The sequence below is a fragment of the Hyperoodon ampullatus genome, assembly GCF_949752795.1.
Source record: "Hyperoodon ampullatus genome assembly, chromosome: 19".
NCBI classification, from domain to species: domain Eukaryota; kingdom Metazoa; phylum Chordata; class Mammalia; order Artiodactyla; family Ziphiidae; genus Hyperoodon; species Hyperoodon ampullatus.
This window is the reverse complement of record NC_136932.1, coordinates 26,733,690-26,760,651: the sequence shown is the minus strand read 5'-3', so window position 1 is coordinate 26,760,651 and position 26,962 is coordinate 26,733,690. Positions and strand designations below refer to the sequence as shown.

Sequence of the window (26,962 nt, the reverse complement as noted above, 5' to 3'; positions counted from 1 at the left end):
ACGCGGACACGGATTCCGTTGGAGAGCTCCCTGCAGGGCCAGATCAGTTTGCTGTTCCACATCAGTATCTGAATAACGAGCAAATCCAACATTAAAAGCTCCCAGAGGCGGTTCCAGTGCTAGAGTGGGATCAGAATCAGCCCTTGGTTCTGCCTCCTCGACACAAAAGTAAGACTAAACACATAGGTCTAGATCAGGCTGAAGGTCACCAATCATTTGAAATACTTGTTCCACTTCTAGGTAGTAAGAGCTCAAAACCAATGAGCTTTATTGTTTCACCCCCAAACCTGAAGAACGTTCTAGTTCAGCATCGACGGCTTGCCAAAGTTGTTGTTGGAACTATAGGCCAATTTGAAAAAAAAACACTCAGGGTCTAGAAAAACAGTTGCAGGGTGATTATTCACATCCCAGTATGGATGCATTTTATCCTGAGGAGAGCATACCTAGGGATTTTCTGGGGAGCACAGATGAACCGCCAGAGCCCCCTGAGGAAGCTGAAATTTCTCCATCCCAGCAGGAGGCCCAAACTCATCATCCAGAGCTCACTGAGGAGGCTGAATCCTTACCTCATCAAGAGGCCCCTGCTCAGCATCCACAGACCCCTGAGGACGTTGAATGTTTTTCACCCCAGGCAGAGGCCCAGGCTCAGCATGCAGAGCCCACTGAAGAGGTAGAACCACCTCCACTTCCTTAGGAGGCTCCATCTCAGCCTTCAGAGGCCCCTGAGGAACTAGAAACTTCAAGTCCTCAGGAGGCACTCGCCTGGCCTTTGGAGACACTTAAGGAGTTTGTAGTTTGACCATGTGTTCATCATGGGGTAAATGCAGCTCAGCAGTCACACTTGTACAATGTCACTGTTAAATCTCTGGCTCTGGCACTTCCCATAAATCCACAGGTCACTAAAGAGGTTGAACCTTCTCCAGTCCAGCAGAAGACCCCATCTCAGCCTCCAGAGCTCATTAAGGAAGTTGTAGCTCAGTCTCCATTGTATCCCGAGGTGACAGTTCCAGCACAGAGCAGGATCATGCTGAGCATCCAACATCACCCAGTATCAAGAGCAGTGGTTCTCAACCAGGGTGATTTTGCACACAGGTGACATTTGGTAGTGTCTGGAGACAGTTTTGCTTGTCAGAACTGTATATGCTACTGGCATCTAGTGGACAGAGACCAGAGATGCTACTAAACATCCAACAGTGTACAGGAGAGCCTCCCACAGCAATGAATTATCCAGCCAAAAATGTCAATGGTGCTGCCTAGCTAGAGAAATAAAGATCACTGGGCCTCCCTGGTGGCGCAGTGGTTGAGAGTCTGCCTGCCGATGCAGGGGATACGGGTTCGTGCCCCGGTCTGGGAGGATCCCATATACCGCGGAGCGGCTGGGCCCGTGAGCCATGGCTGCTGAGCCTGTGCATCCGGAGCCTGTGCTCCGCAACGGGAGAGGCCACAACAGTGAGAGGCCCGCGTACCACAAAAAAAAAAAAAAAAAAAAAAGATCACTTAACACAAGTATTTAATGAGCATTTAGTATTTTGTATCTAATTCACCACATATATAATCATGAAAGTATAAATCATAATATCTCCCACAGTGAGATTTCTTTAGTGTATGGAGGGAGTAGTGATGTTATGTTTCATCATATATAAATTAGAATTATTGCCAAAGGATAAATGTTCTGAAAGAATATCTATTTTTCTAATTCTTTTGCTCCTGTCTTTTTTTGTAGAAATCTTGGTTGCAAGTTACTCACAGAACTGAGCTTGGGAACGTTTCAGGCCTTGCAAGGAATGCAGTTTTTACACAAGTTGTAAGTGAAATAGAAGATGAATACATATAAAAAACTGTGTGTAAAAACAATCATGCAGTTATTGGTTAGCTGGGTGTAAGTAAGCCCAGTATGAATTCTGGAAAGTACGTCTTGAGAGCCATTTATTTTTTTTTTTCAAATGAGGAAACTATGGTACAAAGAGGCCAAGAGACTTGTTTAACTCATATATGTGAAAGGCTCTTCTTTCCATAGTACTGATCTTTGGCATGGTCAATTAAAGGCACCAAACAAAAACACTCAGATTAGCATTGTTATGGAATCCCACTGATGCCTCTCCAATATGCGAATGGTCCAGGAAGTTCCACTTTTGAATTTCACTTTGATTCCTTTTCATGTGCAAAGTTCCTAACTGCTTAAAATGTATGCAACACAGAGCTGCAGAGAACTAAGTTTAGCAGGGTATGCTTCAGGGAGCAAAAGTGTGGGTGCTTCCCCAACCATTATTAGCTCTTTAAAATGGTAAAGCAGAAAGAATTCCTGAACACCCACCACAGGGCTCTCCCCAGCCACCCAGAACATTATGTTTCAAAAAAGCATATATTGCTGAAGTGAATTACCTGTGGCCAATAGGAACCTTTGAGGTATGGAAAAATACGTTGTTTGTGTTCAGCTGTAGTGTGAAAAATATAAAGAAAATACTTTGCTGTGGCCTAATTCAATATATTTTCTTTGCTGACTACTCTTCAATAAGAAGTGTGGGTTTTACACCCGTTCACCTCAAAACTTCTCTGATTTCTCATGACACAAGGAAATGATAGTGGGTACGTTTAATGGCCCTAAGGCGATTTTAGACTCAAGGTAAAGAGCTCTTCTACACCTGGCTTTGGAAAAGACTCTCTTACCTGTCTTGTGGTTCAGAAATCCAGTTTCACACAGTTCACACATTTTGGGTTAGTGAAGGTGTTGAGGCTGTATCTGGAGCTGGATTAACAATTCCTGCAGATGCCTATCTTTAGCGGCCTCCTTCCTTTCCCTTGTTAGTTTGCTGACGCCTACCTTGGGGAGAGAGCACCAAGGGTCGGTTTTTCTTTTGTTAGCACACCGGAGAGCAGGCTCATGAGGTCCCTTCACCAGGTGGTTTTAGTAGTGTCAGTACAACGTCTTAAATTCACCACTTTCCTAAACATCCTATAACACCAAGAGTTCCTTATAAGAATCAGAGTTTCACTATAGTTATGTAGGCAACACAGGAAAATACATTGTGGAAATAAATAAATAAATCACAGTTTAAAAATTAATGAATTCATTCAAAAACATTCACTGAGTGCCTTGCCCACTGTCTGTGAACACTACTAAGTGCTGGGGATACAAAGACGCATAGGGCAGGGACTTTGTCCCCAAGAAGCATTCATACTGGAAGGAGAAATATGGATGTTGATGGGCAAACATATATGAGAGCCATTCTAGCATCTATGCAGCAGGGTAACAAGGTGAAGGAGGGGGGTGATGAAGTAGCAAATGGGTGGTAGGTTAGAAAAGATTTGTAATGGAAGAGGCACCAACTTGTTCCTTTGGAATTTGTGCTCCTCTTAAATGACAGAAAAAGGTAGTGAAAGAATCAGAACTATCTGGTGTTGTAAATAAATTAGTACTGTACTCCGAAAACTCATTCACAGTTACTTTCAAAAGATTGTCACAGTATAGTAAGTCTTTGTTTTGGACTAAGTCTTTCTAATAGACAAAGCTAATTTGCCTCAGGAAACATTTGCCATGGTGAGATATAAACTTTATTGCATCTCTTACCAAAGGCAAGCCACCAAGGGAAGATGCCACCCTCGAGTTAAATCATTTTACTCCCTATAATGACATATTACTGGGGTGTTTATAAGTTGCTTGCATTAAATAAGTTTGGAAAAGGGCCCCAGCTGAGGTGGATTTATCATGAATTCAATGAACCTTAGGCTTCAGGGCTCCTCACTTGCATAGGTCCCTTCCAAGGTCTTGAGAGGGGTCCTAGCGATTTTTCTATTTATAACTTTGCATGTTTTTATTAGATAGGATTTCCCAAAGTAGATGAGGTTCAGGCCCCACAAAACCTTGATTCATCACCGGGTGTCAGGTAATTATAAGTCAGTAGGTTTCTTGAATGAAGCCTCTATGTTATTGAGAAATATCAGGTGAAGTAGTTAGCAGTGTGGTAGTCTATTTTAAATCCGAAATCTTCGTCAAAGATGAGCCAAGAGCTTATTAATTAATAAAGTACCACTTTTTGAATGGTGGTAGTAATCATATCTCTTTCAAATAAAATCCGGAATGAAATATACTATGGAAAACCGGCAGTGGTTGATAATCCTAAATGTTAAGTATGCTTTTTTTCTCTGACTGTAAAGTGTTTCTCCTTCATTCACCTATGCAGGTCCAGACTGATGGCTTATTTTTAAAAATTCTTTTAGTCACTTCATTGGATCTAACAATACAAGCTCCATGATTTTAGAAACTGAAGGACTCTACAATGTAGAAAGGCTATATAACTTAACCAGACAGAGCACATTCACATGCTGGCTTGTCCGTGGTCCATCAATATTGTACCAAGAACATAAGCACGAAGAGAGAATAAGAGGAAAATCAAAGCCTTATCCCTATTGGATTATTTACCCCAATGTTGAGACTATCAGTGCGGGAGGTGTGGCCACACTCTGAAGGCAAATTGAGCTGCGGTCACAGAGCCGCCCTAATGCTCCCCCAGTCAGCTAGCATTGGTTTCCTTTACATAGCTATGTACACACAAAAGCTTACACACTTCAGGGTGTTGTCATCACTTTTTGCTATGTAGTAGAATCCTGGCAGCTTCTCAGATTTAGAAAGGCATAAACACTAAAAGCAAAAATAACTCGGCTCTGCCCTTTGGGGTGATTCAGGGTGGCTGTTTTATTTGTAATAGTTCAAAAATTTGAGATTGTCACACCTAGCAACTACTATACTTTTCTTCTCCCACCTGCATCTTATTCTTCCAACCTGTAGTATTTTCTCCCATTCTATATGTTTATTCACTTTGATAGTGTCCTTTGAAGCACAAACTTTTTAGTTTTTATAAAATCCAATTCATCTATTTTTCCTTTGGTTGTTTGTGCTTCTGGTATCATACCTAAGAAACCGTTGTCTAAAGCAAGGTCATAAAGATTTACTCCTGTGTTTTCTTCTAAGAGTTTTATAGCCTTAGCTCTTACATTTGGATATTTGATCCATTTGGAGTTAATTTTCATATACGGTGTGAAGTGTAGGAGTGCAGCTTCATTATTTTGTGTGTGGATGTACAGTTGTCCCAGCATCATTTGAAAAGACTGATCTTTCCACCTTGAATTGTTTTGGCACCCTTGTTGAAAATCAATAGACCATAAATATGAGGGTTTATTTCTATATTGTCAATTCTGTTCCATTGATTTACATGTCTGTTCTTATTCCAGTACCACACTGTGATTGCAGTAGCTTTGAACTGAGTTTGGAAACCAGGATGTGTGACTCCTCCCACTTTGTTCTTTACCAACATTGTTCTGGTTATTCTGTTTCCTTGAATTGCCATATGAACTTTAGAAACAGCTTGGCAATTTCTGGAAAGAAGTCAGCTGGGATTTTGATAGGAATTGCAATGGAACCATAGGTCGATTTGGGAAGTAGTGAAATTTTAATAAGATTATCTTCCAGTCCATGAATCCAGCATGTCTTTATATTTATTTAGACCTTCTTCAATTTCTTTCAACAGTTTTGTACTTTTCAGTGTGAATCTTGCACTTACTTGGTAAAATTTTTCCCTAAGTATTATATTTGTTTTGATGCTGTTACACATGGAATTGTTTTCTTAATTTCATTTTTCGATTACTCATTGCTGGTGTGTAGAAATACTATTGATCTTATATCCTACAACCTTGCTGAACTCATTTATTAATGCTAACAGTTATTTTCCTAGATGCCCAGGAATATGTCTTGTGGTCTTCCAGTTTCCCAGGAATACATTGGAATATTTCAAAGTCTCTGTGGACATCTCATTCCTCAGCTTTTCTTTTAAAGCTTTGCGGTTGGGTTGTTTTTTGCCCCAAACTGTTATCCCTTGCCTCATGCCACCGCCATGTTAAAATATTGGCTTGAAAATGTTTTCCAGAAATGCCACCTGAGCAGAGGCTTTTCTCACTAGACAGCCCTCAGTCAGGTCAAAGGCAAGCCTTTCAAGTGAGGTCTTCCAGGGGACCCCCAGACATGTAAAACAATGACAGTTCTTTGGGAATGAGGCTTTGAAGGACCTCCCAGTCCATGCTGCTCGTTCTGGTACCAGGGATGTGGGCTGTTTTTCAAGGCTACCACTGGCATGGAGACCAAAGGTCAAGGGCAAGTTAAAGCAACACAGATCTCATTGTTCTTACAGAAATTAATTTGTTTTCCTTGAATAAATTGCTCCCCCATTTACTGCCAGCATGTTGGTTAAATTTCCAGAGTTCAGAAGAAGTTGATTCTGACCATTTTTGCCAGTTTTGTTGTTGTTGTTATTGTTGCTTCTATGCAGGGATGAATTTTCAGATGTCCTTCCTCCATCATTTTTACTGATTTTCCTGCAATTTTTTAAAAAAATCTATAAAGTCTCAATGGCTATAGGCTAATTAAATATTTATCACGAGAGATGATTAAGGAAAAAATAAATAAAAAGAGAAATAAATAAATAAATAAAAAGAGAAAATATAATTCTCATAGAGGCTTTCCCAGATGGGTAGATGAAGTTTGAAAAGGTATTTCTGTATTTAGTGCTGTCAAAATTAAGGTTAAAGTAACAGATTTTTTTTTAAAAAACCCTTTTTTTTCATTCAGGTTAAACACAGGCTTTAGAGTCAGAACTGAGTTCAAATTCCAGCTCTGCTTCTTACGAGCTTGATGACTTAAGTTATGTAACTTCTCTGTGCCTCAGTTTCCTCATTTGTACAATTGTGTAATATATATATCACATAAGGTTACTGTGAGGATGAAATGTTAAATGCTGATCACATATGCATGGCAACCCAAAAGATATTAGTTTTGATAATTATCTTTATAATATTCTGCAAAAGTACACAAATAATTCTTGAGTAGAGTTAACCTAAAGTCAGATATTCTCTTCTTTCTTCCTGTTTCTTTTCGGGTTTTTTTTTCCTCCCTTATTTGTTTTAAAGAACTAAGGGGAAAAGAAAGAAAGAAAGAACTATGAAGAAAATGTATTCCAACATTTTGGAATAAAATTTTGTTCCCCAAAATTAATTTGTTTATATTATTGATATATAAACAAAATGTTATTTATTTATTCAGCAAACATTTATTAAATGCCTAGTAAATATTAGGCACTATGTCAGGCACAGGAATAATAATGACAATAAAGTGTGGTCCCTGCTCTCAAGTTGCTGACAATCTAGGAGAGTGACAAGTAAACAGTTGATTACATACACAGTAACAAAGGCTATGGCACAAGAGTACACATGGGACTCTGTGATGGGAGTATGGCTTTCACCAGTTCCTCTTGGATTTATCTCTTCTTTGGCTCCAGAACCAAGGAATTAGCCTTATTTCTGTCTTTAGCTGGGTAGTTTAAATCATGAAATTTTTCAAAATTTGTAGAGATGAAAGAAAAACACCTTGAATTATGGAGGACACTAGAAATAGTACTTTTTTACAGAGCAAGGGCTTCCTACCAGCATAGTCACTTGGAGGGTTTTTAACGTGAAAAGTACTTTGGCATATTTTTTCTTTGCTAGCCACTTTTTTTCTATTTTATTGTTTGTTTGTTTGTTTCTCTTCTCCACTTTATCATCTAGAGACCTGGGTAGTTCCCAGTGAAAGAGTGTTTGACGGATTCTAAGGGTGATTTGTAGGTAAAGACAGAAAATGATTTTTTTAACCTTCAAGTTCCATACCAAAAAAAATGAATATAAACTTTCATGGAAGTAATTGAAAATACAGATAATTTTAATTCCATTCCATTTTTCAGAATTCTCAATCATAATCCTTTGACAACAGTTGAAGATTCTTGTCTTTTTAAAGTGCCAGCATTAAAATATTTGTAAGTATTGTAACAGTTTCATGGCTCATGAGATAATTTCTGTTCCTTTTTACTTTCGTCAAAAATTGAGTACTTTGGCTAAACAGTCATAATTTAGATTTTAACTGGGTTATTGAAAGTAGGAGTTATTGGCAAAGAAAAGGATTAAGAAAGAATATATATGGGTAAGAGAGCCAGCAGAGGATGAGAACAGTGTTGAAGAACACATATAGATATGGAACATGAAGATGCATATAGGAATAGTATTTATCCAAGAAAGCAAAAAGGAATAAGGGGTACATTATTTTTTTAAAAAAGAGTGATCAAAAGAGGTAGATGCAATTGAAAATGAGAAGTGAGGATAATAGAAAATGATTGTACTGTTCAGCACCAAGGTCATTAATTTGATGATGCAAATTTAAATTTCTTCAAAAAGAGCTCTTTGGAATTATCATCTATGGCAAGTAAGAAGCCAAAGTGGAAGTAATCACATGTTAAGTATCTTTTTCAGTTTAGAAATTTTGTCTTTGGGTTTTATATCATGCATGTTTGGGCTTCTCCTTCAGAGACATGGGAACAGCACAAGTGTCACTTACAGCAATTGAAAGCATCCTCATGATGACCCTTGAATTGGAAACACTGTAAGTTGATTTTTCTTACATTGATTTCCACTCCATTGTATTTTTAGGTTTGTTTGATTATCTTCTTAATTCAGGTTTATTTATGTATAATTTTCATTTAACAAAATTCACTCTTTTTAAATATACAGTGTGATGTGTTTTGACAAACGTATAGTTCTGTAGCCACCACCACATTTGAGGTAAAGAAAACTTCTGCACTCCCAAAAGACCCCTCATGTCCCTCTGTAGTCAATCCATCGTCCTGTCACTACCAGCCCCTGGCAACCACCAACCTGATTTTTGTCCATATAATGTTGCCTTTTCCAGAATATTTGATAAATGAAATCATGTGGTACGTAGCTTTTTGTTTTTGGCTTCTTTCACTTAGCCAGTCTCTTTGGAGATTCATCTGTTTTGTTGCACCTGTCAGTAGCTCATTCCTTTTGAGCGCTGAGCAGTATTCTAGTTGTGTGGATACACAGTTTGTTTACACATTCATCGTTTGATGAACATTTGAGTTTCTTCTAGTTTTTTGGCTATTATGAACAAAGCCTCTGAAAACACTCACATGTGTGTGTGAACATATGTCTTGTGTGAGCATATGTTTTCATTTCTTTGGGGTAAAATACCTCAGGGTGGGATTGCTTCATCATATGCTAAGTGCCTATTGAACTTTTTAAGAAACTGGTAAACTGTTTTCTAAAGTGCCTGTGCCATGTTGCTTTCCCACAAGCAGTCTATGAGAGTTGCAGACGCTCTACATCTTCACCTGATCCTTATATTTGTTTTTTAAAAAAATCTTAGCCTTTCTAGTAGGTGTGTAGTTGAATCTCGTGGTTTTTGCCACAGTTTGCATTTCTGTAATAGCTGATGATGTTGAGTGTCTATTCATGTGCAAATATCTTTTTAAATGAAGTGTCTGTTCAAATCCATTTTTTAATTAGATATTTATATTGAGATTTAAGAGTGCTTTATATAAAAAGCAATGGAAAAAGTCCTTGCTCTCAGATATGTGTTTAGTAAATATCTTCTCCCAGATTGTGACTTATCTTCATTACATTAAAGGGCCTCTGAAAACTAGAAGTGTTAAATTTTTTTTGATGAACTCTAATTTAGCAATTTTTCTTAATTTTTCATATTTATTTAATTTATTTATTTGGTTGTGCTGGGTCTTAGTTGCGGCAGATGGGCCCCTTAGTTGCGGCTCATGGGCTTCTTAGATCTGGCATGCAAACTCATAGTTGAGGCATGCATGTGGGACCTAGATCCCTGACCAGGGATCGAACCCGGGCCCCCAGCTTTGGGAACTCGGAGTCTTAACCACCAGGGAAGTCCCTTAGCAATTTTTCTTAGATGGTTTCTGCTTTTTTGCATCTTAATCTAAGAAATCTTTCTCTGAGACCCCATTGTCTAACCCAAAATCGCAAAGATTTTCTCCTACGTTTTCTTCCAGACGTTGTATAGCTACATTTAGGTCTATGTTTCATTTTGAGTTAATTTTCATATATGTTGTGAGGGAAGGGTCAAGTTTTATTTTTTTGCAGTTTAAAAAACTATTTCTGTAGGACCCTATTGTGACAGTTTATTACACAACTTACTGCACCTTAAATTGTGCCATCCCCCCTCCAATATGGCAAGCTAATAGAAACTTTCTGTTACGCCAACGCTAGTTGAGGGGATTGCATGAGATTAGTATGCGGAAACGGCCCTGCATTTAGCAGTCTGTTCCAACTGTCTTTGTCAGGTAACCTGACAAATGACTGTCTTCACCGTGCCGTCATGCATTGGTCACTGCTCTAGCCTCATCTTCCTCAGCGTCCCACAGCATCTGCCACAATTGCGATCCCTCTCTTGTCAGCTAGATGCCCTCCTGTCTGTATATTAAAAATTATTTCCCTGTGTAACGACGATACTGTTAATACACAGTATTGAAGAAATTAAATTCCTACACAATAATATTACCTAATAAAGTGTTGCTATTCAAATTTCCCCAATTGTCTCTCTTATATAATATCATTTCTTTTAACAGCTTTTTGAGGTATAATTGACATGCAATAATCTGTGTTCACACACACACATACATACACACCATGAAGACATCACGAAAATCAAAATGTCCATCACCTCAGAAAGTTTCTTAATGTCTCTTTGTAATTCTTCCTTCCCATCGTTCCTTGCACTTCCCAATCACCATGCAACCATTGATCTGCTTTCTGTTTGCATTTTCTAGAATTTTGTGTAAATGGAATCATACAGTGTATACTTTTTTCTAACTGGCTTCTAACCCAGCGTGATTATTTTAATCTTCATCCATATTGTTGTATATATCAGTAATTCATTTCTGTTTATTGCTGAATAGCATTCCTTCATATGGATATACCACCATTTATCTACTGACCATTGATGGACATTTGAGTTGTTTCAGTCTTTGTCTATTACAGATAAAGTTGCTATGAATATTTGTGTACAAGTCTTGTATGGATGTATACTTCCATTTCTCCTGGGTAAATGCCTGCCTGTAGAATGGCTGCATCATTGGTAAGTGTATGTTTAAGTTTTAAAAAAATACCTATTTTCCATAGTGGTTTGATCATTTTACATCTCTACCAGCAGTGTATGAGAGCTGCATTTTCTTCATGTTGTGGCCAACATTTACTATGCTCAGTATTTTTAATTTTAGATAGTTTAATAGGTGTGTAGTTGTATCTCACTGTAGCATCCCTAATGATTAATCATGTCAAACATCTTTTCATATGCTTATTTTCCATCTGTATATCTTTGAATCTTTTATCTATATTTTTCTGGAGTTTTGAGAGTTCTTTATATATTCTGGAAATTAGTCCTTTATCCAATATGTAAGTTGCTAAGTATTTTCTCCCATTCTGTGACTCATCTTTTCATTCTCTCAGGAGTGTCTTTTGCAGGGCAGAAATTCTTAATTTCGATGGTGTCTAATTTATCTATTTTTTTCTTTTATGCATTATGCGTTTGGTGTTGTATCTAAGAAACCTTGCCGAACTCAAGGTCATAAAATTTTTCACCTGTTTTGTTCTAGACGTTTTATAGTTTTATGTTTTACATTTAGATCTTTGAACCAATTTGAGTTCATTTCTGTAAATGGTTTAGTTGGAAGTTCATTTTTTTTTCTTTTTGCCCCTGGATATTCAGTTGTTCCAGCATCATTTGTTGAAAAGACTATCATTTCTCCACTGAAATGCCTTTGAACCTGAAAGTCAGTTCTCCACTTATCTCTACTTCAGAACTTTGTATTCTGTTCCTTTGGTCTTTTAGTCTGTCTTTACACTACTATCACAATGTCTTGAAGGTGTAGCTTCATAATCCTTGAAATCAGTTACTGTTAGTTCTTCAACTTTGTTCTTTCTCAAAGTTGTTTTAGTTATTCTAAATTTTATTTCCATATGAATGTTAGAATTAGCTTGTCAATGTCTATAGAAAAGCCTACTGGGGTTTTGATGTATAAATCGATTTGGGGAGAATTGATGTCTCAACAATATTGAATCTTCTGATCCATGAATACTTTATATCTCTCCATTTATTTAGGTCTTTCTTAATTTCCCCCGGCAATATTTTACAGTTTTCAGTGTGCAAGTCTTTTGTCAGATTTATTCTAAGCATTTTATATGTTTGATTCTTTTATAAGTAGCATTTTAAAACTTTGATCTCTGATTGTTTGTTGAGACAAATTCATCTTTTTGTATGTTGATCTTGTACCCTGCAAACTTGATAAACTCATTTATTAGTTCCAGTATCATTTTCGTAGATTCTATCAGGTTTTCTACATAATCATGTTATCTGCAAATAAAGATAGTTTTACTTCTTCCTTTCCATTCTGAATATCTCTTTTCTTTTTGTTGCCCTATTGCACTGACTAGAACCTTCAGTGCAATGTCAAATAGAAGCAATGAGAGCAGATATCCTTGCCTTGTTCCTGATCCTGGTGAGAAAGTACTTTGTCCTTCACCATTAAGTATGATGTTAGGTTTTTTGCAGAAGTCATTTATCAAGTTAAGGAAGTCTCCTTCCATTCCTAGTCTACTGAGGGCTGTTTTTTTCTTTAATCAGGAATGTGTGTTAGATGTTTTCATTCTTTTCCTGCATCTATTGCAATGATTATATGATTTTTCCCTTCTTTACTTAATTTGCTTATTTATTTTTGGTTGAATTGGGTCTTCATTGTTGTATGTATCCAGTATTCTTAATCTTTTATGTAGATCCATATTCCAATCTGGTGTCATTTTCCTTCTGCTTAAAAATACTTCTTTTAACATTTCTTATTGTGAAAGTCTACTAGTAATGAATTCTTTCAGCTTCTGTATGTCTGAGATAGTCTTTATTTTGCTTTTATTTGGACAGATCTGGGTATAAAATTCTAGCTTGATAGAATTCAATTCCCTACTTTAAAGATGTTATTCCACTGAGTTCTCGTTTACGATGGTTCAAGCAAGAATTCTGCTGTCATTGTTATCTTTGTTCCTCTGTAGGTAGTGTATAATTTTTTCCTCTGGCTCCTTTTAAATTCTTCTCTTTATTGCTGGTTTTGAGCAATTCGATTATTTTTCGTGCCTTGGTGTAGTTTTGTCCATGTTTCTTCTGCTTAAAGTTCATTGATCTTCTTGATTTTGTGGGTTTATAGTGTTTACCAATTTGGAAAAATTTTGGCTATTATTTCTTCAAATTTTTATATTTCTCCTCTCCTTCATGGACTCTAAGTACACATGTATTAGGCCACTTGAAGTTGTTGCACAAGTCACTGAGGCTCTATTCATTTTGTTGTTGTTTTGTTACTCCTTTTGTTTCATTTTGGATAGTTTCTGTTGCTATGCCTTAATGTTCACTGACCTTCTGCCGTGTCTAATTAGCCTTTAACCTCCTGCAATATCTTTTTCATTTAGACATTGTTTTTAATCTCTAGAAGCTCAATTTAGGTCTGTTTTACATTTTCCATGCCTGTACTTAACATTTTCAGTGTTTAGTCTGGGTTTTTTAACATAGGAAATACAGTTAGAATAACTTTTCTTCATGTATAATAACTTTTTAAAAGTTCTTTTCTGCCAATTCTAACATCTGTATAGATTATGGGGTATTGTCGATTGATTGCCTTTTCTCCTCAGTATGGGTCATATTTTCCTACTTCTTTGCATGCTTGGCAATTTTTCATATGATCCCAGATATTGTGAGTTTTAGTTTATTGTGTGCTATGTATATTTATATTCCTGTAAAATGCCTGGGCTTTGTTTTGGGTGAAATTAGGTTACTCAAAACAATTTTATTCTTTTAGGTCTAGCTTTTAAGGTTCGTTGGGTAGGAGTCCAAGTAGCCTTTAGTCTGGAGCTCATTATTTGCAACTACTGAGACAAGTCCTTTCTGAGTATCATGAGGTTTTCCAGTCTGACTTGTAGGAACAGGTACTATTCCTACAACCCTGTGTGATATCCAGTTGTTCTTCTTATTAATCCTTTCATGTGGTTCTTTTCCTGGCATCAAGTTATTCCTCACACAAATGTACTGACCCATACTTTGTTGAATTCTCAAGAGATCCCTCTGCATATCTCCAGAGTTCTTTGTCTGTGCACTTCTTTTCTCTCTGATACTCTGCTTTGTGAACTCTAGTCACCTTGGTTTTCCCAGACTCTTATCTCCATTTCGTCTGTCAGGGAGCCCACTAGTCTCTGTCTGGACTTCTCTTCCCTGTACCATGACGTGGATACTCTCTCAGAGAAGTAAGGGCAATTATAGGGATCACTTCATTTATTTCCCATCTCCTCGGGAATCACTGAAATTTATTGCCTGAGGTTCAGTTTCTTGAAAACTGTTGTTTCATATGTTCCATCTGATTTTTTCCTTGTTTCAGGTGGGAGGTTAAGTTGGCCCTTGTACTTCATCTTGGCCGGAAGCCAATAACATTCTTTAAGTCTGTTTTGTTTTGATACAGGATCCAATTAAAGATTAGGCATTGCATGTCATGTCTGTGTTTCCGTTAATCTAGAATTTTTCCCTACTATTTTTTTTGGTCTTTTATGACATTGGCTTTTTTGAAGAGTCTAAGCCAGTTGTCTTGTAAATTGCCCCACAATCTGTTATTTGTCTGTTTCCTCATTAGAGTCAAAGTAAACATTTTGGGGAAGAATACTATGTAGGTGATGTATTCTTCATACTTCATCACTTCAGGTGGCCCAGTGCTAAGTTTGATCACTTGATTAAGGTGGTCTATTCCATATCTCTCCATTGTAAAGTTATTTTTCCCCTTGGTAATTGATAAATAATATGTGGGGTGATCCTTGGGATCAGTGAAGATCCTACTTTCAAACAACTCTTCACCCAACTGTGCATCAATGATAATCCTTGTCTGAATCGATTATTACATTGATAGTTGCAAAATAACACTTTCCTAATTCTATCCTTCCTTTTGCATTTATTAGCTGACATTATTCTATAAAGAAGAGCTCCCCCACTTTTCATTTGGAGTATCATTATGAACTCATGTGCTTTTTTTTCAATTAACTATGTTATACCTTATTATAATGATAATGTTATTCTTTGGAATTTTCCTTTTGTCCAGATTTGGTCAATGCGATCTCTGTTATTGTTTAGCCACATGATGCTATTTTATTACTAAAATAATTTCTAATATATTACTCCTCACAAATAGGACCTGAGAAAGTGACTCCAGAATGTGCGGTCTTATTCATACTCTTCTTAGAAGTCTGCCTTCTTCCTGTGTACTCTCAACCCAAAGTGAGGCTTTCGGGTTGGAAGGAGATACTTCTGAATTAAACTACAGATCAGTGTGACCTAATTCTAATCCCTATTCCCTTTTTTCTAGGCATATCATACCTACTGCCATCCTAATTCTTCTGTTGGGCACCTCTCTCCTCCTCTATATTTATTTACAACAGTCAAGGGCAGCAATTGGCCAACCGGCCCCTATCCAGTTCTATAGTCCATATGCCCCAAGAACTCCTTTTTGCACTGGTCTGTGGTGGCCTTGGCCTACCTCTTCTACCTACTCAGGTAACTCTTTTACCACGAATTTAATTACCTTTGTTTCCATTTATAGGATCTTACCCAGCCATATGGCCTCCTGCCTCTGCCAATTTAAAGATACTATTGAGGTTGTCTGTGAGACAGTCAAGCTGCGTTGTGACAGTGAACGCCTGAGGGACGTCACACGTTGTGGTGAGTCTCAATTGCGGGATAATACATTTTTAATTTTTAATTTAATTTTTTATTTTTAATCAAGGATGATACATTTTAAAACTAATGATGTAATTACATTATTTTAATACATTCCTTCAGAGTTCCAGCTCCCTAAATTTCTAAGAATTACCCCCTTGCTAAAAATCAGATTCTTGGTTACATTATGAAGCTAAGAATAGCTCAGTTACATTATTAGCTTCATAATGTAACTGATCTGCATATATAAAGGAACAAGAGAAAGGAATGGAAGGGGGAAGGGAATTCACATTAATGGCCACATATCCTATGCTGTGCTCTCTGCAAATGAGAACTTATTCACATACTACATAACAGTTTGTAAACTGATTTTATATACATTAGGTCTCAAGTACCCTTTGTCTTATAAGACAGGTGTAAATATAGTTTTGTTTATTTTGTTTGTTTGTGCAATTTTATAAAGAATACAAGTGATGCTGTTTTATGTCCTATATGGAGCCTGAGAGTTTTTGGTCCCATAACCAGAAGCTGCTACTAAGCCCTTCTAATGCATGGGAGAGCTAGTTATTTCTTTGACTGTCCAGCTCTGAACTTGCTCTGAATCGCAAGTTTTTCTATCCACAAAACACTCAGGGGCTTTCAACTATTTTTCTATATATTAGATTTATGGGCACTAACTTGATGACTTCCAAAATGTGCTTTCATGCCCAGGTAGCTTGAATACAGGTCTCTTTCAGTGATCTAGAGCACATCATAAATAATAACACTTTGCCACTTATATAAAGACAATATTGCTGATTTTTCAACACAGTTTTTTTTTTTTTTCCTTTGGCCACAAAGCTGGTGGGATCTTAGTTTCCCCACCAGGTATTGAACCCGGGCCACAGCAGGGAAAGTGCCAGGTCCTAACCACTAGACCACCTGGGAACTCCCCCAAACATTTTTTTTACTAATTATATTACTCCCTTCTCCCCCAGAAGTGGGCAGAAAAGGCATTTTTAATCTCCTTTTACAGGTGAGGAAAAACAAGATCAGAGGTGTTAAGTGCTATGACCCTAGTGCCCCGATCTCCTGTCCCCAGTTTGGGGCTCTCTGCTAGCCTCTGCTCCTCCTTTTTCATGACCCTTCCCTCCTCCTTTGACCCTCACCAAAAATACTTTTAATCCTTTTGGAAGACAAGCCCAGCTACACAATGGTACACATTACCTTCACACAGTCAGAAGATTTGGATGGTTCCCCAAGTAGAGCTGGAAATATTAGAAGTAAAATGAATTGAAAGCAAAGTAGCCATCTGACAGAAGTTGCTTTTTCCCGTCTACATTTTAGGGCCTCAAGTATTATTCCATTGATTTGTTGAACATTCCACATGGGCATACAATCTGGCAAATCTCTTAACTTATACGCGAGATCCCTGCCCAAATTTTAGCAAAGAGCCAGGGCGGACATAGTGTTTTTTTCTGTATAGAGCCTTCTGTTATGGGGACTGGGATATATAGAAGCAGGGACTAAGCAAAGGACTCAGTGGGTAGTTGGAGAAGGACATGTCCAGATGACGACCTGTTAGCGGTGGTTGTTGTCGTGGAGATCTGTGATAGCAGCAAGAACACAAGCACACTGAAGAGGTGGAGAGAGGAAGCCTCACACTCCTGTGCCTTTGAGGCAGGACAGGATGGGGTATATGAATGTGAGGAGTCACAGTAGATCTGCAGAGAGTCCAGCTGATTAGGGGAATATTTGTCTTCCAACCTTGGCTTTTCTTGAGTACTGGCCCCTGGGAACCAGTGGAGTAATCCTGAATATAGTTCCTATATTTCACGCTACAGAATTTTCTGAGTAGATAGCCCCTTTTTCAAGAGAGATCTTTTTCACATTTTGTTGTTGCCAGTCATAGGCTTAAGTGTGGGTTTCTTTTTCTCCTAAGTGGCACTCAAACTTTGACTGATTCCTAATTTCGTTGGCTGTGGACTGACAAAAGGCTGTCCCATCAGGCTTCAATGATCAAAAACAGTCCCTTCTTTTTTGACAGATGAAGAAACATCTATAGAGAATGCAGGAGGATCATTGATGAAGGTGTTACAAGCCCAGCAGAAGAACAACAGCACCGAGCTGACTATTGAGTCAGAGAGGATGTCCTCACATAAGAGTGCTGTCAGCTTGTCAGGCTTCATGAATGAGCAGCTGGACTTTAATAATAAAAGTGATATTATCAGTACACTAAATTACATACTGCCTTATATCTCAAAGGGAAATCTAGGAGATGTGGAATCAACATTATTACCATTCATTCAACTTCTTTTCTCAAATACACAAGATGGAGATATGCCGCTGGGACTTTTGAAAAACAATACAAGGAGCCCTTTTGTTAAACCTGTACCCAACCATTCAACTAATAAAAACAAATTGAGGGAACTCCATTTTGTGGAAAATTTGTTAGATGCAGAAACTCAAGAAAAAATCGATGAGGTTAAAAAGGAAGTAAAACCTGCCACGCGTACGTGTTGCAACCTTTTAAGTGCCATGTTTACACGCTACATCTTACAAAAGAAATTGGAAACTGCCCAACCACAGACAGACAGCCTAGCAAAGATTGAGAGAACAGAGGAAAAGCTGCTGAGAGTGAACAAGGTCCTCACGGGGCATACAGAAAATGCACCTCAAAGCAGTGGGAGATGAGAGCGTCAGGAGGAAACAGAATGCCCAGCCATCTGTGGCGAACACTGCCAAAGAATGAAAGCTCAGGAGGCCATCCCCAAGAAAGCTGAAACAGCTTCTCGTGGTGCAGAGGCCCAGGAAGCTGGTGGGAAAGTCCTCCAATGCAGAGTCTTCATTCATAAAGGAACACAAGGCCGCAGGCGCCTCTTCCCTCAAACCGTACTTCAAGGGCAGGCCTTGTGCCTCCATCCCGCCAAAATCCCCATCTGAGGTTAAAAGCAAATCAAAAGATTAATCCAACACTATTCATGTTTTTGAAGATGCAAAGGCAAGACTTAGAAATATTAAGGACTTTGAATTAATCTCACATTCTGGAAAAAAAAATACATCTTCCATAAAATTAGGTCTCATCGGGTCCACAGAAAACCCAAAGTTAAAAGGAGTCGAGGGGCTTCCCTGGTGGCACAGTGGTTGGGAGTCCGCCTGCCGATGCAGGAGACACGGGTTCGTGTCCTAGTCCGGGAAGATCCCACATGCCGTGGAGCGGCTGGGCCCGTGAGCCATGGCCGCTGAGCCTGCGCGTCCGGAGCCTGTGCTCCGCAATGGGAGAAGCCACAACGGTGAGAGGACTGTGTACCGCAGAAAAAAAAAAAAAAGGGAGTCGAAAGTTCAGAAAGAAAAGCTCACTTGATAGAATGATGCTTGCAAGCCCTCCGTTCTCTGTCGTGAGGAGTCTCATAAATTCCCCTCCATGAGAGGCTGTTTCATCTTCAGGAGAAGTGACTTCTCAGGAAAATCCTTTTCCAGAATTATTTTCTCTTTCAGACCCTTCTGCAGAAAACACTACTTCAGAAAACAATACTGCACAAAATGTTTCTGAAGCAATTATTTCTACAGGAAATGCTACTCTGCCAGGAGGAACCGGCCCTGGAAACACTACCCATAGGACCGTCTCTGCTGCACATTCTACTGTTGCTGCAGACAACAGTATGCCAGCTGTTCAACACACCAACAAAACACAATAGGAACACCACAACATGGTCACTGAATTATCCTCTAAGCCCACAGGCTTCACTTTCCCAGGGCTCGCATCCCCGGGTGATCAAGTTGAAACTCAGCTAAACCAGCAGCTCTGGTCCCTCATCCCCAACAATGACGTGCAAAGGCTCATTTCTCATGTTATCCAGACTTTGAAAATAGACTGCTCGGACACCCACGTGCAGCTGGCCTGTGCCAACCTCATCTCTAGAACAGGCCTCCTGATGAAGCTTCTCAGCAAGCAGCAAGAAGTAAATGTGTCCAAAGCGGAATGGGATATGGACCAGTGGAAAGCTGACAACTATATCAGTGAGAGCACAGAAGCCCAGAGTGAGCAGAAAGAGCAGGAGTCAAGTGAGGTGAGGATAACCCCTGACACATGGGACTTGGACTTTTACTCAGTTTAGGACATGCCATTAACGTGCCCAGGTGGGAATACCACGGGCTCCTAGTCAGTATCTTATCTTCAGCCATGAAACGGGCTAAGACAGTGATCACCAACTTTGCTCATTGAGAGAGTGTGTCACTATTCCTAGGGTAGATGCGAAAAGGACATAACACAAGATAAATAAATTGTAGATAGATTGTAGAAGAAAATGCTAATGATAAGACTAATAACATTAAATTTGGCTTGTTCTTATAGAAGCTACTCGCCTGAAAGGATTGGGTTTCATAGTAGTTTAAGAATAGTTAGCTATCGTTTAGAATAGGATTAAGAATCGTAAGTTTTCATCCCTTCTATCTCCTTGTTTTTAAAAATTGTTATATATTTTTTTAGCTCCCAAAAGAAGTTCCAGGTTATGACTATAACAACAAACTCACCTTGGAAGTATCTGTACCTGTAGTAGTGACGATTTGTGTTACAATTCTCTGTCTCATTGAGGTAAGGACAATAATTAATTCAGATTCAGAACCCAGAAACTGAGAATCAAATTCACCTTTCCACCTGCTACTACTTGATTCTTCCCTTTAGCCATGAGGACTGACATACACTTTGTTCTTTTAATGAAAATTATATTCCCAGGATGTTTTTTTTGTGTGGTTTTTTTTTTTTTTTTTTTTTTTTGGCTACGTTGGGTCTTCATTGCGGTGCATGGGCTTCTTACTGAGGTGGCGTCTCTTGTTGTGGAGTACGGGCTGTAGCTGCACGGGCTCAGGAGTTGTGGCACACTGACTTAGTTGCTCCGCAGCATGTGGGACCTCCCCAGGCCAGGGATCGAACCTGTGTGCCCTGTGCTGGCAGGCGGATCCTTAACCATTGCACCACCAGGGAAGTCCCCACAGGATTTTTAAAAGGAACTTCACTCCCAAGAGATCCCTATGGAATTGGATCCATGATAACAAGCTATTGGACTATTTTGACACGTGAAGTTTATAAGAAGGCCAGAGTTGACATGATAGTACATTTTCTTCAAATCAAAAAAGTATGCTGATTTGATGTACTCACCAGTCACTCTCATTCTACTGTTGATTTCTTTCCTTCTTGGCTGAAGTGATGAGAGATATAGGATCTCCATAGTCAAGGAGCTCTCAGTCACCCTGGGAGGGCTAAAAGGACATGCCTAAAAGACAAAAGTGTGATCTCGTCAATTCCTCAGGTTTACTTAGCAGCTTTCTTCTCCGGTGTATTAGGAATTGTATAGATAGTTTCCATTAAAACACTGCAAGTAAAATCTTGCAGCAGGCTACCCTAAAATATTTATAGTAGCCTATTCCTGGAGCTAGCCTGTTTACCTTTTGTTCAGTTACATAGTGGTTTATTCCTTTTCCCAGCAGGCAGTTGCTAACATGAAAAGAGTGATTTTAATAGGCTGACAGTCTTGATTCTACCCTACCACTCCACATTACTTTAGTTATCTTTTCTCCTGTAATGGCAGCCCTCCATTCCAGCCAAAGCAGCTCCTCACTATACGCTAGTTACACCATACCCATTCCTACTTTTGTCTGTGCCTTTGTCCTTCTAAAATTCCTTTATTTTGCTTTGCCTGTGGAACTCCTATGAATCTCTGAAAAGCCAACTCAAGTTCAGATATCTTTCTCTGTAAAGCCTTCCCTGAATACTCCAGCCCTCCTGATCCTAGTCCTGTGAGGTTTGTCACCATTTCTTAGGGGCCATAACAAAGCAGTCCCCTCCCCTCAGAACTCACCAAAGTGGTAAGCAGTTTTTTGAAAGGCAGCCCCCCAGGAGAGAACCACCAAGGTTAGCACATCATGGAGCTGAGGAGAGATGTGTAAGGACCAATGGCTACCTGGCCTATCACACTTGAATAAAACCTGATATGATGTACTAACTTCTAAAGAGAAATGTGTCTATCTGCAGGAGGGTTGGTCACTAGTGAAAGCATAGAAAAGGTGAGGAGAGACCAACATGGGCAGTGCCCATCCTCACATTGCCCAAGAGTAGAGATGGCACCTTAGGCAGCATAACTGAAGAGTCAGGCCCACTAGCCAGGCTGTCTGTTGAGGAGATGGATGGATCCAGTTACCTCAGGCCTTCCCATTAAAGTCTGGATTCAGCTGATTCCTTTTCTAATTCTGTTCTCACCAAGTAGCCTTCGATTCTGTGATTGTGCTTTAGTGTGCCACGGAGGCCTGTCCCCACAGAAGGTAATTCTCTGATTGTGTAGACACAGATGCCCTGTGTGTAGAACAGATGTATTTCTCATTGTCAAGTAATTTGGCATTCTGATGTTTGATCAATCCTGTGATATTGCTAAAGTGAGACTGCCACAACAGGAAGACGTGAGTTCTCTCTTGGTGAGGAAGAGTATGATTTCTGAGCCTAGGAGGCTGGGGACTAGCTTGCTAGTCATTGGCCATTGCCCAGACTGTACCCTCTACATCTCAGGTGGCATATGGCCTTTGGCATTTTTAGAATTTCTGTAAAGTCCCCTTTTTATTGTTTTTAACTTCTTGCATTTGTTTTCTTTTGTTTTGTTTGGGCCTCTGTGATCTTAGTTCCCCAAGTAGGGATTGGACCTGTGCCCTCGGCAGTGAAAGCGAGGAGTCCTAACCGTTATTTCCTCTCCCCACATATATGATAAGCTTTTTGAGGACAGGGTCCATGCAGTGTTCTTCCTATGGTAGACAATAATGGTGTTCAACGGAAGAGAGATGAGGCGTTATGTCAATTCCACAGTGAGGAATAATTCAACCGAATATTTATTTGAAGTAGGATAGAGTCCAGCAATAGACCCCTGTGTTCTTAAGACTTTTGAAATGCCATGTTTTAATATTGCAATCAGCAGAAGAAAATGAATAAATGGTGATAGAATAGCTGCCTAACTACTTGGGGGGTAAATAGCAGATCCCCATGTTTCATCTTAAATAAGCATATATCCATAAGTGTGAAAAAAGACCACATAAAGGTATTAGAAGAAAATAAAAGCAATATTTCTATCATCTTCTGGTGGGAAAGAGCCTTCAGAGCCTGATGCCACAAGCAGAGTCTTTGATATATTCCACCATCTTGTCTGTGACACCAGCTTAGCACTGATTCATGCCAAGCGTAAGACGAAGAGTTTTCCATATATTGTCTGATTTAAAGCCCACAGTCCTGTGAGGATGATATTACTATCCCTCCTTCATAGATGAAGGAGATCAGTGTAAGGCCCCAGCGGCCAAACCAAAAGCAGAAGGCAGTTTCACCCGACTGCAAAGCTGGTGCTCCCTACTCCACTCTTTTGTCTTGTCTCCTTAGAGACAAAAACACTGGAAATATTCGAAACACTGAAATTCAATGAAAGCCAGTATTTCTTTACCATAAAGAGTTTTTGTTTGTTTGTTTCGAAGTGGTGGGGTTTGGCCATGCTGTGCAGCTTGCAGGATCTTAGTTCCTTGACAAGGGATTGAACCTCGGGCCACAGCAGTGAAAGAGCCAAGCCCTAACCACTGGACCACCAGGGAACTCCCAAGAGTTTTATAAGTCAACAAGAAGAAGACAAACAGTCCAGGGGAAAAGGGGGCAAGGGCTGTGAAGAGTAGGAGGTGTGTTGACAGTCTGCCACCATATCTGCCTGTCGTCTCCTCATGGCTCATGTGGGGTGGGTTTTGTTAGCCAGGCCTTTGTCACCTCGTGACGTAAAAATCATCTCTAATATTTTCTTCAAGTACTTTTATAATCTGTCCAGAATTTGTTGTATTTGTTTGTTTGTGTGGTTGAGGTAGGGGATCTAACTTTTTCCCCCTACATGAAGATCTGATTCTTTTCAAATCTTTCACTGAATGGTTTATTCTTTCTTCCCTGGTCTAATATGCTATCTTCATCTGGATGCTGTTCTGTGATCCAGTAATCTTGTCCTGTACCAGTACTGATATCACACTGCTTAATTCAGTCACTCTATAACATATTTTATATCTGGTAGGACAAGGTCCTAATCTTTGACCTTCTTTTGCATACATTTCATAACTATTCTTACATATATTCTCTACCAAATGTCAGCTGGCCAGGTTTTATTTAGAAATTATTTTGGCTATAAATGGATTGCATTGAATTTTTAGTTTCATTTGAAGAGAATTGACCTCTTTACAACATTCTAGGAGGATGGTATCTCATGCCATGTAAGTACTTCTTAATGTCCTTCAAAAAAGTTTTAATATTTTCATCACATAGGTCTTACAAATTTGTGGTTAAATTTATTCCTAGGTACGTCATGCATTTTTATTGATAGAGTAAATTGGGTGTTTCTTCTGTTTTTTAGTTAGTTAGTTGTGTTATATGGGAAAGCTATTGAGGCTAATATGTTGATCTCTTGATTTTGTATGGAGCCATCTTACTCATGTTACTTCCAATAAAATTTCAGTTGATGCTTTTGGTCTTTTTAGGTCCCTTGTTTCATATGCAAATATGTTTGTCTCTTCTTTCCAATACTTCATTTTTCTTATCGTACTGATTAAGACCTCCTCCATAATACTCAATAGTAGCAGTAATGATTGGGCATCCTACTCTTGTTCTTGACTTTAAAACAATGCTTAGGTTTCTGCCAGATACTTTTATTTTCTTTTCCTACTTCTAAGAGTTTTTATTAGGAATTATCTGTTGAACGTTATCTAAAACAGTCAATAAAATATATCGCCAGCTGCATGCAAGACCCTAAGTTAGGTACTGTGGAAGAGTCGAAGGATTATTAAACAGGGTAGAAATCCTTTCCTTGAAAGAGTTATCATCTTACTGGATAGATAAGATTTAAAGTAAAAAGGAATGAATAAGGATTTGGAAATAGTTGTAATGGATCATCATGATCCTGTTTTCTTTCAAGACAGATTTCTTCTCATAGAATTGCAAAAGAGGAAGATAGAAAAAGAAGCCGAAGGTAAATATTGGTCTTTGAAAGCAGAATTTTACAACTAGAGGAGAACTTAGAACTCATCTATTTCAATTTCCTCACCAAAGGCAGGAAGAACGCTTAATTACCCTAATGGTTTACCCTAGTTTATTTATCAGCAGAAGTAGCTCCCCAGCCGAAGCTGAGTTAGAACAGGACTGGCACACATTCATCTGCTTTCACTAGTCCTTTAAGGAAAGAGGGTGGACGGGGAGAGGTTTTGGTTGTACCTGTTCCTGCTGGGCTGATGCCTGGCTCCCAGGCATCAGGCCAGGCCAGAGGCCTTCTAGGAGGCTCTGGGGTAGGGAGGGCCACATGGTTGGGGATTTAGGGGCTGGCCTCACTCAAAGCTGACGAAAGGTAGAACATATGAGTCCCTTCTGGAAAGTGGCAAGAAAACTTCCCTCTCATCCTACTGTTTTTCAGGCCCCTACTCTCTATTCCCTTTATCCAAACCTCATAGAATTTTAACCGGGAGAAACTTTAGACAGTAGTTTGTCTCTTCCTTTTGTAATAAGGAACTGGAGAAAGAGAAAGGGAAAATATCTTGCCCCATGGTCATACTGCTAGTGATTACCAAGAAGAAGATGGTCCCTTTCCACTGAGGACTTCTCTACTGATCACACACTGTGCTTGGGCTGTGAGCTACGTTTTATGTCACAGTTGAGTAGACACATACTATATGGACATAAGTAGTTTCTGAAACAAAGTTATTGCGCACTGTGATTTTTTTTCTATTCTGTTTGTATTCGAAAAGAGTATTTTGTGCATCCCTGCTGGTCACGGCCTTTAAACGGATTCCACAATTCACTGACACCTGAGTGACAGCCTGCAGAGTGAAAGTCAGAGAGCTATAGATGACTTTGCTCGTTGGGTTCAGGTGTTTACTTGGTGTGATTCAACTTATAGGATAGAGCAGCCAGGAAAATAAAATCACCTTCTCCCCACACCCACACCCCCAGCAAATGCTGCATGTGCAACTAAGTCCGAAGCGGACTGGTGTGAAGCGCGTCTAAGGGAGTAACAAGTTTCTGCCCAGTGCCGTTGTGCAGTGTTTTCACTGCACGAGGGCAGTTGGCCCAGGGCAAAGAAAGGTGAACGGGGCTGAAAATCCTGCCTATGCTCCATGCTAAGCCACATACAAATGTCTCTCCAGAGACACTTGGGGTCCATTTTGGACAGACACAGAGAACTTCTGGAAGGCCTGCATGCATGCAATGATTTTCATGATCCCGGGTCTGTGGTGATTTTGCTCATTGTGATTATGGACTGAGGTACCCATTTAGTCCTAATGAAAGCAGAGATAACACATTGTGAGAGAGATGAAAAGTGACGTGTAATACTAACTGTGTGTGTTTTCCTCCAAGGGGCTTTTTTGATTTCTGCTGCGTAAGAGAGGCTCAGGGGAAAGTGAGAGTCAGGTAGATGTGAGGAGGATAAAGTACTGTGGCCAGAGAAAGCAGGGGAGATGCAGAATTAATATTTCCCTTTCTGTGTTCTAGGAGGGCTTTTTCGGGAGAAGGCGGCCACTTTGGCTTAGGGATATGTATAGGCCTCTCAGCGCCACACGCAAGGAAAACATGGCACAAAAGCTACACGACAGGGAGTCTTCTGATGAGGATGCGATATTTCTGCATCCCAGCAGGAGGCCCAAACTCGTCATCCAGAGCTCACTGAGGAGGCTGAATCTTTACCCAGCAGGAAGGCCCTGCTCAGCATCCACAGACCCCTGAGGACGTTGAATCTTTTTCACCCCAGGCAGAGGCCCAGGCTCAGCATCCAGAGCCCACTGAAGTGGTAGAACCACCTCCACTTCCGCAGGAGGCTCCATCTCAGCCTTCAGAGGCCCCTGAGGAAGTAGAAACTACAAGTCCTCAGGAGGCCCTCACCCAGCCTTTGGAGACACTTAAGGAGGTTGTAGTTCGACTAGAAGCACATCAAGTGGTAAATGATACTCAGGAGTCACACTTGTACAATGTCACTGTTAAATCTCTGGCTCTGGCACTTCCCATAAGTCCACAGGTCACTAAAGAGGTTGAACCTTCTCCAGTCCAGGAGGAGACCCCATCTCAGCCTCCAGAGCGCCCTGAGGAGATTGAACCTTCTCTACTCCATCAAGAGGCCCAACTCAGGCTCCTGAGAGCCCCGAGAAGGTTGAACCTTCTCCCGTCCAGCAGGAGGCCCCATCTCAGCCTCCAGAGCACCCTGAGGAGATTGATCCTTCTCTACTCCATCAAGAGGCCCCAACTGAGGCTCCAGCTTTCCCTACTGAATATGTACTTCAAATTCCAGTGACTGATGAGGTAGCATCTCTACC

The 26,962-nt window shown here is 39.7% G+C and overlaps 1 protein-coding gene across 1 annotated transcript; it reads left to right on the top strand.

Annotated features, from left to right (window-relative positions):
* Positions 1-467: 467 nt before the first annotated feature.
* On the top strand, positions 468-26,348 carry LOC307067899 (leucine-rich repeat-containing protein 37A2-like; the record flags this gene model as incomplete). Its single annotated transcript, XM_079725527.1, has 10 exons — positions 468-670; positions 1,724-1,804; positions 7,767-7,838; positions 8,384-8,458; positions 15,516-15,634; positions 17,658-18,001; positions 18,665-18,832; positions 19,309-19,680; positions 24,584-24,633; positions 26,148-26,348. 10 exons carry the CDS (start codon positions 468-470, stop codon positions 26,320-26,322), a joined length of 1,659 nt encoding a protein of 552 aa, XP_079581653.1. The 3' UTR covers positions 26,323-26,348.
* Between the last annotated feature and the right edge of the window lie 614 nt (positions 26,349-26,962).